Source organism: Hyperoodon ampullatus, assembly GCF_949752795.1.
Source record: "Hyperoodon ampullatus genome assembly, chromosome: 2".
Taxonomy (NCBI): Eukaryota; Metazoa; Chordata; class Mammalia; order Artiodactyla; family Ziphiidae; genus Hyperoodon; species Hyperoodon ampullatus.
This window is the reverse complement of record NC_136915.1, coordinates 79,383,441-79,399,605: the sequence shown is the minus strand read 5'-3', so window position 1 is coordinate 79,399,605 and position 16,165 is coordinate 79,383,441. Positions and strand designations below refer to the sequence as shown.

The 16,165-nt window shown below is 35.2% G+C and overlaps 1 protein-coding gene across 3 annotated transcripts in view; it reads right to left on the bottom strand.

Moving 5' to 3' along the window:
- The window catches only part of PKN2 (protein kinase N2), a 124,893-nt gene that overhangs the window by 37,416 nt on the left and 71,312 nt on the right, over positions 1-16,165 (bottom strand). For 2 of the 3 annotated variants that reach the window (XM_079724424.1, XM_079724426.1), the window contains exons 7-8: positions 1,099-1,284; positions 16-125 (exon numbers count right to left, since the gene is read on the bottom strand). In XM_079724424.1, the coding sequence (XP_079580550.1) occupies positions 16-125; positions 1,099-1,284 (296 nt within the window). The remainder of the gene's footprint in view (positions 1-15; positions 126-1,098; positions 1,285-16,165) is intronic. The other variant, XM_079724425.1, reaches the window with a different exon arrangement.

Genomic DNA, 16,165 nt, shown 5'->3' with positions numbered 1-16,165 from the left:
GGATTCTCATCTTACCCTGTCTAGTTCCAGTGTAAACTTCTGGTCCCACGACTGATTGGAAATGGGTTTCCAGCTAGTTTGGCCAACCACAGTATTATCTAGCTTCAAAACTGCACAGACATCATCTGTAATTACAATTTAAAACTTGCTTAAATATTTTAAAACCTTTAAAATAGAAATGCCACTGTTTAATATCAACAAAAGTCTTATGATCCTTTGAAAATAAGTTTTTCTTACTCACTACTGAAGCTTTTGAATCTTAAATGGCTAGTTTTATATATACACTCCCACTAGACCCTTCCAAGTTATGCTTTGTGTTTCACAAAAACACAAATAGTAATGGCTATTTCATTTATATTACAATGTAACTGAAAGGACTAACAGGTGACCAGTAATTGTTTGTCACTGTGTGTGTATATTTATATATCAATATCAGTCATCCAGTTTTTCTCCCTCTACATTTGCTATTTGTTAATGTTGTTACTTTAAACAATTTTTATTTTCACATTTTTCCTAAAGTCTCTCTCTATATACAGGAAAGCACAGACATACTGTACTAGGTTGAACTGTCACATGCCTTTCCCACCAGTTGTATAATTATATCATAGTTTATGATTACTTTAGAGTGTCTCCAAAGTACTTCATAAACCTCTCCCATTTTACTTTACCACCTTTATCCACTGCCCCATTTCAGTTTACTTCTGGGACACAGTCCTAGTTAAACATGTTTAGTTCAGTGGTTAGTTATCAAAATTTCAACGTTAGTTTAGAGGTGTCATTATACCATTAAAAGAATCAAGATGTGACACAAAGAGTTTGACATAAAGAGTGATGTTTAATATTCCATTATTCCAAAAGAATTAATGTTATATGTCATTCAGTTTTCTAACATATTTTCAGCAGGGTAAATTTTGTAGCCTTTTAAATTTTCCTGTCATTATAGCTTTTGATATTTTAAATTTAAATTATGGAAATCATAATTTTAAAGTTTGTTGTCCAACTCTGACTCGTCTCACTCTTCTCTGTCCCCACTGCTCAGCCCTTTGTATAGGCCCTTTAATTTGTTATATGATTGTTAAAAAAATCTGATTACTGAACTGGATAAGTCATCGGTTTTTAGGAGATTTCGACTACTTCCACTTTTACTTTTACTCGTTCTGCTCATGAAAGATGATCTGGTTTCACTTGGACTCCAACCAGGTAGTGCAACCGATGCTGCTTTTGACCGTCCGGGGACATTCTCTAGGATATCTTGACAGCCCATTAGACGAACTTCCAAAGTACCTGTAGCATGAACAAATATCAAATAAGAAAACATCAATACTCAACATAAAATTATGTCGTTGTTACATATTCAGAAATGGGGGGGGGGAAATATCTGCTAAAATAACAAAATCTCTTCTTCCAGAGCATCTTAGAGGTAACTATCATCTTTACTGCTTTAATAAAAACTCTTAGTTAATTAAAACAACTATAAAAAAATGTATAGAAAGAACAGCACCAGCCAAAAGCTATCTGTCGGGCATAGAACAAAACTAGTTATTTAAACTTCTTGTGTATCTGAATACTCATTTCTATAATTCCATGGAAAAATTACAGAATTATGTGGATAAAACATGTGGGAGGGGAAACATAAAACTAAATAAAATGCCTACTAAAATAAACATAAAGGAATTAGAAACAAGGAAATCTGACAATGTAAATAACAGTTGTGTTTAATAGTTATATAGTTAACACAGAAAAGGACTATAGGGGTTTTTTTTTGGCATAAGTAGATGGAGTTCTGCTCTATTTGAGATGTAAAATAACATTATCTTCTCACTTTAATAGTTTAGTTAGTCAAATAATTATGGGCTATAATTATCTAAGCATAAAGTAATTATAATTTCCTTAGGCAAATACATACTAAAAGTGTTCAAATGAAAATGAGGAACTGTGAGCTTAGCCATCTGGAGATATGACTTTGTTATCATCTGGGCTAGACTTAGTGTACTAAAATTTAAAATGGTGCTTCAGTATTAAAATTTTAGATACTGCCCATAGTATAGCACTTTAGGAAGAGTATTTCCTGGTAAAAGCTGTCCCATTAAACTTAAATAATTAAAACTTAATTTTTTAATTATTTAAAAGTAACCAAAGGACTCTTTCAACAAAGTAAAAAAGTCTGTATTTAATCTCAACTCAACGAAAAAAAAAATCAGACAAAAAATATGAAAAAAACAGTGTTAAAGAAAAGGGACATCAGGCAATGAAGAACAGTGATCCCTGAGAGAAGAGTCCTAAAATTGCTTACTGCCTTGAGAATATCTAAGACACAGCACAGGGAGGGAGAACTCAGATGGAGCCAAGTGGACTACCTGAGTTAAGGAGACAGAACTGAGAGTATTGAGGCTGAACTGACTGAGGTGGCTAGATTTCACAGGCAGAGTAAAAGAAAAAATACAGCTGTCTAGAGACAGAATCCCTGAGCTGTGCAGAAGGTTCTCCAGACCAAGTATTCAGTCTCGCCCCAGGAGTAGAGAATAATTACCCTTAGACTACATGATGCTCTAGTCCCACATAACAAATCTTAAAAGCATTAGCCAAAAGATCAAACTGTTTCCAAGTAACCTAACTATGACCCAGAACAAAGCTCAAAAATATTTGTAATATTTGTAGGAATACAAAAATACCCAGCACCTAACAAGCTAAAATTCCAAATCCCTGGCATTTAATCAGAGATTATCAGGTATATTTGTTTTCTATTGCTGCATTACCAATTATCACAAATGTAGTGGCTTAAAACAACACCCATTTATTATTTAACAGTTTTGTAGGCCAGAGTTTGAGTGGGCTGGTCTGCACTCTCTGTCAAAGATCTCATAAGGCTGAAATCATTGTGTCTGCCAGGCTAGGCTCTTATCTGGAAGTTCTAAAGAAGAACCTGCTTCTAAGCTCATTCAGGGTATTGGCAGAATCTAGTGTCCTGCAGCTGTAAGAATAGGGATCCTATTTCCTTGCTGGCTGACAGCCAGGGGCTATTTTCAAGTTCTAGAGCTGACCTGCATCCCTCATCATGTGACCCCCCCCATCTCTATGCCAGCAATGGCACATAAAATCCTTTTTATGATTCATATTTCACTTCCCCTTCTGCCACTGGCCAGAGAAAATTTTCTACTTTTAAGGGGCTCATGTGATTTTATTAAGCCAACCCAGATAACTGTTCTTTACGATAACTCAAAAGTCAACTGATTAGTAACCTTAATTACATATGCAAAAATCTCCTTTGCCATATAACGTAATATTATCACAGAAGTGATACCCCATCCTATTCATGGGGGAGGGATTCTGGGAGTCATTCTTAATATTCTGCCTATCACACCAGGGAAGCAAAGAAACAGAAAAATGGGACCCATTAAAAAAATAAAATCAAATGAAAACCAATACAAAACTGATATAAATGTTAGGATTAGCACACATTCACACAGTTATTATAAATATATTCCATCTGTTCAAAAAGTTGAATAGGGACACTGAAGAAATCAGAAAAACACAAAACAAATTTCTAGAGATGAAAATAACACTGAGATTTTTTTAAAAACCCAAAAAACTGGATGGGATTGGTGGCACATTACACATTGCACAAGTAGAGGCTAGTGAACTTGAAGCTAGAGCAATAGAAATGATCAAAAAGAGAAGACAGAAAGCAAAGACTTGGAGGGCAAAAACAACAACAAAAAACCAGCACATATGTGAGTTGTGAGTTTAACTTCTAGTGGCCTAATACATGTGTACTTGAAGTCCCTGGTGAAAAGCAAAGAGGATAGGAAACAGAAAATATATTTGAAAAAATAATGACTGAAAAATTGCCTAATGTAGTAAAAACATTAACCCAAGAAGTATCCAAGAAGTTCAATGAACACCGAGCAAAAGAAAAATAAGTAAATTACACCAAAGCATAACATAATCAAATTTCTCAAAACAAACAATAAGAGAAAGTATTAAAAGCAGCCAGAGGGCTTCCCTGGTGGAGCAGTGGTTGAGAGTCCACCTGCTGATGCAGGGGACACGGGTTTGTGCCCCGGTCCAGGAAGATCCCACGTGCCGCGGAGCGGCTGGGCCCGTGAGCCATGGCCGCTGAGCCTGCGCGTCTGGAGCCTGTGCTCCGCAACGGGAGAGGCCATTAACAGTGAGAGGCCCGCGTACCGCAAAAAAAAATAAATAAATAAAAAATAAAAATAAAAAAAATAAAAGCAGCCAGAAAAAAGGACATGTACATATAAGATTAGGACAGCAGCAGATTTCTCATTAGAAACAATGAAAGCAAGACAGAGAAGCAATATCTTTAAAGTACTGAGGAAACAAACCATGAACTTAAAATTCTAAGCCTACTGAAAATTTCTTTCAAAAATGAAGCTTTTTCAAATATAAAAATGGATAAAGAACCCATTATCAGCAAATTACCATGTGATCCATCCACACAATTCCTAGGTATTTATCCCAGTGAAGTGAAATCTATGTTTACACAAAAACTATACAGGGATCTTATTAGCAGCTATATTTGAAAAAAGTACAAAATGGAAAAAACCCAAGTATCAGGTGAATGGATAAACTAGTTATGGTATATTCACACAACTGAATACTACCAATAATAAACTGAAAAGAACTACTGATACATGCAACTTAGATAAATATCAAAAGAATTATTCAGAGTGAAATGGCCAGATTCCCACCCCCACCAAAAAAAAAGAGTATGCACTGTATGATTCAATTTATATAAAATTCTACAAAGTGAAAACTAATATCTAGTGACAGAAACAGGCCAGTGATTGCCTGGGGACAGGTGTGGGGAAGGAAAGCATGAGGAGAGCAAGAAAGAGATTACATAGAGGCACATGAGGATACTTTTGGGGATGATGAATGTAATTATCTTGATTGTGGTGATGGTTTCAAGATTTTAAATAGATGACAAAACTTGTCAAATTATACACTTTAAATATGTGCAACAAAACTGTTCTAAAAACTGGATACTGATAATGGTGGCTCAAGTATATATGTATTTCCTAAAAATTTAAAACTATACTTAAAATCGGTGAAAATTTATATACTACAGTGTATAAATTATGTCCCAATAAAGATTCTAAGCATGAGGGGAAACTTCAATCTTATGTTTGGTTAGGCTATGGAAATCTTATCTTACTGTAAAGTATTAAGGCAGACTAAGTATAATGGAAATCATTTCAATTCTGGTTCAAAAGAAACAACTTGTGTCTGTGTGTTTTATTTGCTTTTTTGTTGCTGTTAAGGTAGCAAACTTAGTTCATTTCCACTGTAAATCCTCTGATGTAAAAGTCATCCTGGGAAAACCGTAAACATCTGGTTACTACTTCAAAGCCTGGTAGCTTATTAAATATTTTAGTAATTTTGATGTATTAGGAGATGACAATGTTCAACACCTGCTTTCATTTAGGATAAAATCTGCAGGGATTTAAGATCTTTATTAAGTATCTAGAAGTTTCTTTCTTTTATGAGGTGACACAATTGCTATTGCATATAACCATATAAGAAGTGGCTTAAAATTACATTTTTTACTTTTATAACCCATAATATGAAATTTTTAAAACAAGCAAATCCAAAAAGTAAATGTTTGTATTCATAAGCAATAGCTAAAATTCCATTAGAACAAGTAAATACTTTTTTATTTCTTTTAACTTTCTGGAAAAATTGTTTTATATCAATTTTACTAATTCAGTATTTCATCTTGGTACAATTAACTTTTCTTTAATTCTGAGGAATCTTTTTTTATAAAAACTAGTAAATGTCTCAAAGTTTGGACTAAAAATTAAATTATACTTTATATCAAAGTAATTTGCAAATTTTAGTATTATAATCATACAACCACGAAAGAAACCAGAGTATAAATGAGATAAACCACAAATAATAGCATACAGTAAAAACTCAGGCCAGTAAATACTCCTACTACTTATGCTAATCTTTTATCAGGTCTAATCCTTTATTAATACCACTACTATTTCTCTTCCTAGTTAACTCCATATTTAGTTTAAGGTCCAGTAGATAAAGGAATTTTTTAAAACACCAAAATATCTTAAGAATTATATTTCCTTTTAGACTGGTGATTTACATCACAATGAGTAAAGTTCATTAAGGGAATGAAGAACAGGGAAAGAGAGAACTAAAAAGAGGTTAAAGAGTTGGGGAGAGCAGCCAACCAGAATAGAAAAGGAAAATAATTTCCAGCCATATCAGCTGATTTTCCAAAATGCGGCTTTATTACTTTTCTAAAAATACTATTTAACAACCATATTTTAACCAATGGATCATTCTGAAATTCTTGAATATTAAAAATATGTTCAGCCCTGAGCCATAAGATGGTGAAACTTAGATGTACAGTCCCTGCCTTATTATCAAATGACACCAAATATCTACTGAGTGTATAAAGTATCTTGTGATAGGGGTTAAGATTACATGTAGGTAGATGACAAGGTTTTCATAGGTCTATATCCCAGTTTTGATTTAAAAAAACAAAAAACAAAAAACAGGGCTTCCCTGGTGGCGCAGTGGTTGAGAGTCCGCCTGCTGGTGCAGGGGACGCAGGTTCGTGTCCTGGTCTGGGAAGATCCCACATGCCGCGGAGCGGCTGGACCCGTGAGCCATGGCCACTGAGCCTGCGCGTCCGGAGCCTGTGCTCCGCAACGGGGGAGGCCGCAGCAGTGAGAGGCCCACGTAACGCAAAAAAAAAAAAAAAAAAAAAAAAAAACAGTAAGAAAATGGATAATAAGTCAAAGACATTAAATAGGCACTCTGCACTAACCAGATTAATTGTGATAGAAGATTCATGGTAGGAGTTATAGAAGATGTGGCTGGAAAGATAAATGCTTCATTTTATTTTATTTACTTATTTTTTTAATTGGAGTACAGTTGATTTAAAATGTTGTTAATTTCAGGTGTACAACAAAATGAATCAGTTATACATATACATACATCCACTCTTTTTAGATTCTTTTCCCATATAGGTAGGCCATTATAGAGTACCGAGTAGAGTTCCCTGTGCTATACAGTAGGTTCTTATTAGTTATCTATTTTATATATAGTAGTGTGTATATGTCAGTCCCAATCTGCCAATTTATCCCTACTCCCCCTTTCCCCCAGTAACCATAAGTTTGTTTTCTACATCTGTAACTCTATTTCTGTTTGGTACATAAGTTCATTTGTACCCTTTGTTTAGATTCCTCATATAAGCAATATCATGATATTTGTCTTTCTCTGTCTGATTTACTTCACTCAATATGACAATCTCTAGGTCCATTCATGTCACTGCAAATGGCATTACTTCGTTCTTTTTTATGGATGAGTAATATTCCACTGTACATATGTACCACATCTTCTTTAACCATTCCTCTGTTGATGGGCATTTAGAGGTTCCTTGAATGTCCTGACTATTGTAAATAGTGCTGCAGTGAATATTGCGGTGCATGTATCTTTTGAATTATGGTTTTCTCCAGATATATGTCCAGCAGTGGGATTGCTGGATTATATGGTAGCTCTATTTTCAGTTTTTTAAGGAATCTCCATGCTGTTCTCCATAGTGGCTGTACCAGTTTACATTCCCACCAACAATGTAGGAGGGTTCCTTTTTCTCCATACCCTCTCCAGCATTAACTGTTTATAGATTTTTTTGATGACGGCCATTCCGACGAGTGTGAGGTGATACCTCATAAGATAAATGCTTTAAATAATAAATATTTAAAATACAATGGAGAATTTAGAACAGAAGTTCCCAAGCTTTCTCGTTTCATGATACCCTAATGTCTCAATTTTTTCATTGTGCTTCTAGTCTGAACAATATACCTAACAGTTCTGTTTCATAAGATATTGTAACAAATTAATTAATAACTATTTGAAAAATAATACACGTAGTTTGAAAGAAAAAAGTAATCTTACTTCATTCTTAAATAACCATGATCATTTCCTAATGAGATGTGTGTATCTATTGGGCACTGTGTAACTTATCAAACTTTGGGATTAGATTTGAAAGTGCCACCCTTATCTTCTATTCCATATTGATTTTCCCATAGTATTTATCACTATAGCAGTGAAGGAAAAACCAGGAACACCCAGCTTCATCAATATATGACATAATCAGAAGGCATGTAGTTAGACCTAATGCTGAAACTCCAACTACCTTGAAGCTAGTAGATTAATGGTGATGGTAGGAAGTGAAGTAATACTGTGTTTCCCTCAAAAACTTAAAATATCCTGTTGTACCCTCGTGAATTCATTTTGGCACCCCAGGGTACCTCAGATTAAGGAACTCAATTTGGTAACTGCAGATTTAAACTGATCTTAATAGTGGCAACAGCACTGTTCAACTGTAAATTTCTCCTTCAAGGTTTAATGTAAAAGTCTGCCATAATACAAAGCTGATTAATGATACCCAAAAGTACTAAAATGTGATAGTACGCTATGCAATTCTGAAGAACACTTTCATATCCTCAAAATATTTAATGACATTGTTTTTAAGGTAAAGCCCTCTCTGACATTCATATTGATAAGATAATTTAAGGATTCCTGGAGAAGAGGGAGGCCTGTGTATCAAAAATATGCCACATTCACATGGGCCATAAAAACCTTTGTAGGTAATGGTAAGAAAATGGTAGACTTGCAAAGTCCAAAGGCAGTTTCTCCACAGAAACACAGGGAAAAAAACAAACAAATAAAACTGGGAAACTACTTATAATCAACTTTAACAAAAATCTGGGAAACAAAGGTTTACTGCAACCAAGCAAATGCTTGATCAAAAAATGCAATGAATACTTGGTAGGAGAGCTTTCTGGCATTTTAATTTATCTTTGCTTCATCCCTCCTCCCCCCCACCCCCAATGGTTTGGTGATAGTCCTGAAGATAGCAGGCTGCATTCCTGGTACAGTTTCCCGGTGCCAGAGGGAGCAGAGAAGACTTCATACTCAAAGAACTGTGGATGCCTGCTTTGACCTCTCTGAAGGCTCCCTGAAGGACTCACAGAAAGGGTTTACCTTTTTTTCACCTAAGAAGTCTCTCAGGACAGAGAAATAGCTAAGTGGAGGGCATTTAAAGGCAAATGAAACAACCACTGAAGCCAGGAGCAAAGGATATCAGTTGTCTATATTGTTTAATAGACATCCTAGAGTCTTGGGGAAAAGCTAGGGAGTAAACTGTTTTAAGGAATAAGAGCTTTGCAATGCTTCCACGTGTTACTGGAAAACTAGAAGGCTAGATGCAAAAGGAGTCATCCTCAGAAGAGATCTGAAAAGGTCCTAAGCTCTCACATCTGGAGGATCTTCAAGCTCTGTGCAAGCAAAGGCAGAGTTTACAAAATGCCTGGGTGAATGTTGAAGGTATGCCTTGGCACACAAACACAGAATTCAGCTGCAAACATGGCAAATTTTCTTTCTGCTTGCAGGCATTTGGAAGTCCTAGCCACAGCAATCAGAGAAGAAAAAGAAATAAAAGGAATACATATTGGAAAAGAAGTAAAACTGTCACTGTTTGCAGATGACATGATACTATACATAGAAAATCCTAAAGATGCCACCAGAAAACTAGAGCTAATCCATGAATTTGGTAAAGTTGCAGGATACAAAATTAAGGCAAGAAATCTCTTGCATTCCTATACGTTAACAATGAAAGATCAGAAAGAGAAATTAAGGAAACAATCCCATTTACCATCACAACAAAAATAATAAAATACCTAGGAATAAACCTACCTAAGGAGGCAAAAGACCTGTACTCAGAAAAATATAAAACACTGATGAAAGAAATTAAAGATGATACAAATAGATGGAGAGATATACCATGTTTTTGGATTGGAAGAATCAATATTGTGAAAATTATTACACTACCCAGAGCAATCTACAGATTCAATGCAATCCCTATCAAATTACCAAGGGCATTTTTCACAGAACTAGAACAAACAATTTTACAATTTGTATGGAAACATAAAAGACCCCGAATAGCCAAAGCAATCTTGAGAAAGAAAAACAGAGCTGGAGGAATCAGGCTCCCTGACTTCAGCCTATAGTACAAGTATAGTAATCAAGGCAGTATGGTACTGGCACAAAAACAGAAATATAGATCAATGGTACAAGATAGAAAATCCAGAGATAAACCCACACACCTATGGTCACCTGGTTTATGACACAGGAGGCAAGAATATACAATGGAGAAAAGACAGTCTCTTCAATAAGTGGTGTTGGGGAAACTGGACAGCTACATGTAAAAGAATGAAATTAGAACACTACCTAACACCATACACAAAAATAAACTCAAAATGGATTAAAGACCTAAATGTAAGGCTGGAGGCTATAAAACTCTTAGAGGAAAACATAGGAAAAACACTCTTTGAAGTGTTTCGAAGTGTTTGAAACACTCAAATCACAGCAAGATCTTTTTTGACCCACCTCCTAGAGTAATGGAAATAAAAATAAACAAATGGGACCTAATTAAACTTAAAAGCTTTTGCACAGCAAAGGAAACCATAAACAAGATGAAAAGACAACCCTCAGAATGGGAGAAAATATTTTCAAATGAAGCAACTGACAAAGGATTAATCTCCAAAATATACAAACAGCCCATGCAGCTCAATATCAAGAAAAACAAGCAACGCAATCAAAAAATGGGCAGAAGACCTAAATAGACATTTCTCCAAAGAAAACATACAGATGGCCAAGAGGCACATGAATAGACAGATGCTCAACATCACTAATTATTAGAGAAATGCAAGTCAAAACTACAATAAGGTATCAACTCACATCGGTCAGAATGGCCATCATCAAAAAATCTACAAACAATAAAGGCTGGAGAGGGTGCAGAGAAAAGGGAACCCTCTTGCATTATTGGCGGGAATGTAAATTGATACAGCCACTATGCAGAACAGCATGGAGGTTCCTTAAAAAACTAAAAATAGAACTACCATATGACCCAGCAATCCCACTACTGAGCATATACCCTGAGAAAACCACAATTCAGAAAGACACATGTACCCCAATGTTCACTGCAGCACTATTTACAATAGCCAGGACACAGAAACAACCTAAATGCCCATCGACAGATGAATGGATAAAGATGTAGTACATATATACAATGGGATATTACTCAGCCATAAAAAGGAACCAAATTGGGTCATTTGTAGAGATGTGGATGGACCCAGAGTCTGTCATACAGAGTGAAGTAAGTCAGAAAGAGAAAAACAAATATCGTATATTAATGCATATATGTGGAACATAGAAAAATGGTACAGATGAATCTATTTGCAAGGCAGAAACAGAGATGCAGACATTGAGAATGGATGTGTGGACACAGAGTGGGAAGGGGAAGGTGGGACGAATTGGGAGATGAGGTTTGACATAAATACGCTACCATGTGTAAAACAGATAGCTAGTGGGGGCCTGCAGTATAGCACAGGAAGCTCAGTTCGGTGCCCTGTGATGACCTAGATGGGTGGGATGGGGGGCAGGGGGGAAGGGAGGTCCAAGAGGGAGCAGATATATGTATACATATAGCTGATTCACTTTGTTTTACAGCAGAAACTAACACAACATTGTAAAGCAATTATACTCCAATTAAAGAAAAAAAAAAGTCTGTCAAAACACTAGTTGACCACTAACTTAGTGGAGACCTCAGTGACCACACATGACAAAAAATACAGTCTTTAGCAAATAAAGTCACTAAACAACTACACCCTGTTTCAAACGGCAATAAGAAATTATAGAAAAGAGGAGTATCTTCCAGTTACACATTATAATATTCACCGTATCCAGCTTTCAATAAAAAATTATGAGGCAAGCACAGAAGTAAGAGAGTATGGCCAATTCACAAGAAAAGCAGAAATTCACAGAAACCATCCCTCAGGAAGACATTGGATTTACTAGATAAAGACTCTATACCCACTGTCTTACATATGGTCAAAGCTTATATGTGGTCAAAGCCCTAAAAGAAACCAAAAGGAAAAAGAGAGAATGGTACTTCAACAAAGAGGGAATATTAATAAAGATACAGAATTTATAAATAAGAACCGAATAGAAATCCTAGAGCTGAAAAGTACACTAACTGGAATTTTAAAAAGTACACTAACTGGAATTTACTAGAGATGTTCAACAGCAGATTTGAGCATCCAGAAGAATAAGAAAACTTAAAGATAGTTGAACTTAAGTATCCAGACTTAGGAACAGAAAGAAAAAAAATGAAGAAAATTCTATGTAATTCTATGTTACTTCAATAATTGGGGAGTGAGGGACATTACATGAAGGGAAACATTGATACGAACTACCGCTGACTTCTCATAATATTGGGTTGGCCAAAAAGTGCCTTTGGTTTTTAAACAAAAATAAAAGACACATTTCACACTTTCACCAAGAACTTTATTGAACAACATATTCACCCTTTTGTTCCACTACCTTCTGCCATTTTTCAGGCAACTTCATAATTCCATCTTTCCAAAATGTTTTATCTTTTTGAGCAAAGAACTGTTCCAGGTACCTTTTACAGTCTTCCAGGGAATTGAAATTTTTTCCATTAAGAGAATTTTGTGAAGACCTAAATAAATGGAAATATGAAGGTGCAACATCTGGTGAATATAGCAGATGAATCAGAACTTCCCAGCCAAGCTGTAACAGTTTCTGCCTGGTCATCAAAGAAACATGCGGTCTTGCGTTATCCTGATGGAAGATTATGGTGTTTTCTGTTGACTAATTCTGGACGCTTTTCATCAAGTGCTGCTTTCAGTTGGTCTAACTGGAGCAGTACTTGCTGGAATTAATCATTTGGTTTTCTGGAAGGAGCTCATAATAGAGGACTCCCTTCTAATCCTACCATATATACATCACCTTCTTTGGATGAAGACCAGCCTTTGGTGTGGTTGGTAGTGGTTCATTTTGCTTGCCCCATGATCTCTTCTGTTCCACATCATTGTACATATCCACTTTTCATCGCCCATCACAATTTGTTTTAAACACGGAACACTTTCATTATGTTTAAGTAGAGAATCGCAGGCAGAAATACGGTCAAGAAGGTATTTTTCGTTTAACTTATGTGGAACCCAAACATCAAAGCGATTCACGTAATTAAGCTGGTGCAAATGATTGTCAACACTTGATTTGGTTATTTTGAGTATGTTGGGTATCTCCCGTGTGGTATAACGTTACTATAGCGATCGATTTGATCGCTATCAACTTCAACTGGTCTACCTGACCACGGAGCATCATACAGTGAGAAATCTCCAGCATGAAACTTTGCAGACCACTTTTGACATGTTTCATCAGTCACAGCACCTTCTCCATACACTGCACTGGCATTTCAGTTGTGCTTTAACCTTTCTTGAAATAATAAAGGATAATATGGCAAAAATGTTGCTTTTTTCTTCCATCTTCAATATTAAAATGACTACACAAAAATTCACCAATTTTGATGTCTTTTTTAAAATGCACGCTGATGTAACAGTTGCACATACAGTTTAACAAAATTGTTTCAAATGAAGTTAAAGACAACTAAGTGCTACTAGAGCCATCTTATGGAAAAAAACAAACAAAATTTTTGGCCAACCCAATAGAAAGAGGAAAGCTAGAAGACAATGAAATCACATTTTTAAAGAGCTGAAAGGAAAAAAAACACCTATAGAGGTTTTCTACTGACAATATTCTTTAAAAATGAAGATGAAATAAACAAGAAAAAAGTGGAAAAATTAGACTCTACCACATCTTCACTACAATAAATGCTAAAAGAAATGGCTATGGGCTAAAGGAAAATTCTAACAGGAAATCTCAAGTACAACAAGAATAAGTGAAGAACAACAGTAAGGATAAATGAGCCATTAGATATAAAGAACAATGTTTTGTTTTGTTTTTTGAAAAAATACTTTGTAACAAAGTAAATTACAGTTGACCCTTGAACAATGTGGGAGTTAGGGGCACTGACCCTTCTTGCAGTCAAAAATCCACATGTAACTTAACAGTAGGTTCTCCATATCTGTAATCCCACACTCACAGATTCAATTAACCATGGATCATGTATATCCTTAAAGTTCTTAGCTCTTTAAAGTAAAAACAACACTAGAAGATGTACAGTGGAACCTTGAACAACATGGGTTTGAACTGTGCAGGTCCACTTATACGTGAATTTTTTTTCACTACATACATAACTACAGTACTGTATGATCCACAGCTGGTTGAGTCCACAGACATGGAGGGCTGACTGTGAAGTTATATACAGATTTGTGACTTCACAGAAGGTTGGTGCTCCTAACCCCAGTGTTGTTCAAGGGTCAGCTGCAGATTAAGGCACAGGTAGAAGTAAAATATATTACAATGAGGATAAACAGGGTGAAGTGGAAGAATTTGCAAATATGTCTCCATAAAAATTTTAAACTGATTTGGAAGAGAGTACATTGTGATCACAGACTGTAATAAGTTCAATATGCATACTTGAATCTCTAAAGTAAGCAATAAACACACCACACACACACACAGGCATAATTAAAACACTGTTATGGGACATGAAAAGGAATAATGGAACTATTTGCTTCAAAAACAACTACAAAGAGCAGGAGATGATGAACAGAGAAAAAAAGAGTAAATGCAATTCAAACATCAAGATTGTAGAGTTAAATACATATCAAAAATAATATTAAAAGGATAGTTTATAAAGGGTACATGGAAACTTTTGACGGTTGATATGAGAGAAGTTATCAAATTGTACATATCAGATACGTGCAGTTTATGTATACAAATAAAGCTGTTAAAAAATATAAGACTAACAACTTCAGTTAGATTTCCAGGTTAGATAAAAAGAGACATCTATATGATGTACATAAAATATATCACTTTAAGTAAAAAAGAACAAACAGGTTGAAAATAAAAGGATGGAAAATTTCATTAGGTTACCTTAGGCATAAAAAGGATAGTATGGCTCTACTAATATCAGACAAAGTAAACTATAAGTCTATTTTCAGAGATAAAAGGAAATATTTATGATGATAAAAGAGTAAGTTGATCAGTAAGACATAAAATTAAATGTGTATGCCACTAATTAAAAACAAGACAAAGCAAAGCAAACAGGAGGTACAACTCAACAGACTTAAAAATGATTTGCAATCGACCTAACCAATTTGACACCTGGCTTAATATGTTAAGAGACTTTATGAGAACTTCTCTTTGAGCTCTGCTAAAGCCAGGTTTTGGGAGAGATCTTGGTGTTCATGTTTATGAACAGGCTCATGGGAGGTTGCTGGTGGGAGGACTCCCTGAGCTCTGCTGCTTGTCTCTGCTTCATAATATCTGATATTCATGAAAGCTGATGCTTGTTTCTGGGTTTACATCTGTGTCTCTGAGCCCCCCCAAAATGTCTGTACATCAATAAACATTTGTTCTATACAAATAAACAAATAAAGAAAAAAGCCAGAGACTAGGCGATTTCTGGGATACCATAAAGACTACAAAAATACACATTATGGGGATCTCAGAACGACAGAAGAGAGAAAATGGCAGAAAGAATATGTGAAGAAATGATGGCAGAAAACTTCCCAAATTTGATTAATGACATGAATCTGCACATCAAGAAGCTCAAAGAATCCAAGTAAAAAGCTCAAAAGAAATTACCATTCTGAGATGCATTATAATCAAATTGTGGAAACCAAAGACAAAAGGGAATATTGAAAGCAGCAAGAGAGAAGCAACTCATCACTTAGAAAGAATCCTTAATAAGTTTAAAAGTTGATTCTTCATCACATAGCATAAAGGACATTTTTAGAATGCTGAAACAAAAAAGTTTGTCAACGAAGAATTCTATATATGCAAAACTAACCTTCAAAAATGAAGAAAATAAGCGATTCCCAAATAAGCAAATGTTAAGGGAGCTTATCACCAGTAGACCTTCTTAGAAGAAATGCTAAAACAAGTCATCCAGATTGAAATGACAGGACGCTAGACAGTAACTTGAAATCACAGAAAAAATAACACCAGTAAAACTAACTATATAGGTAAATTAAAAAGCCAGTATTACTATATTTTCAATGTGTAACTTTGTTTCCTGTATGACTTAAAAAACAAATGCATACAACAATGATTATAATCTAATATATAATAATATAATATAAAGGGCATACAATGTATAAAGACATAATCTATGTCAACAAAA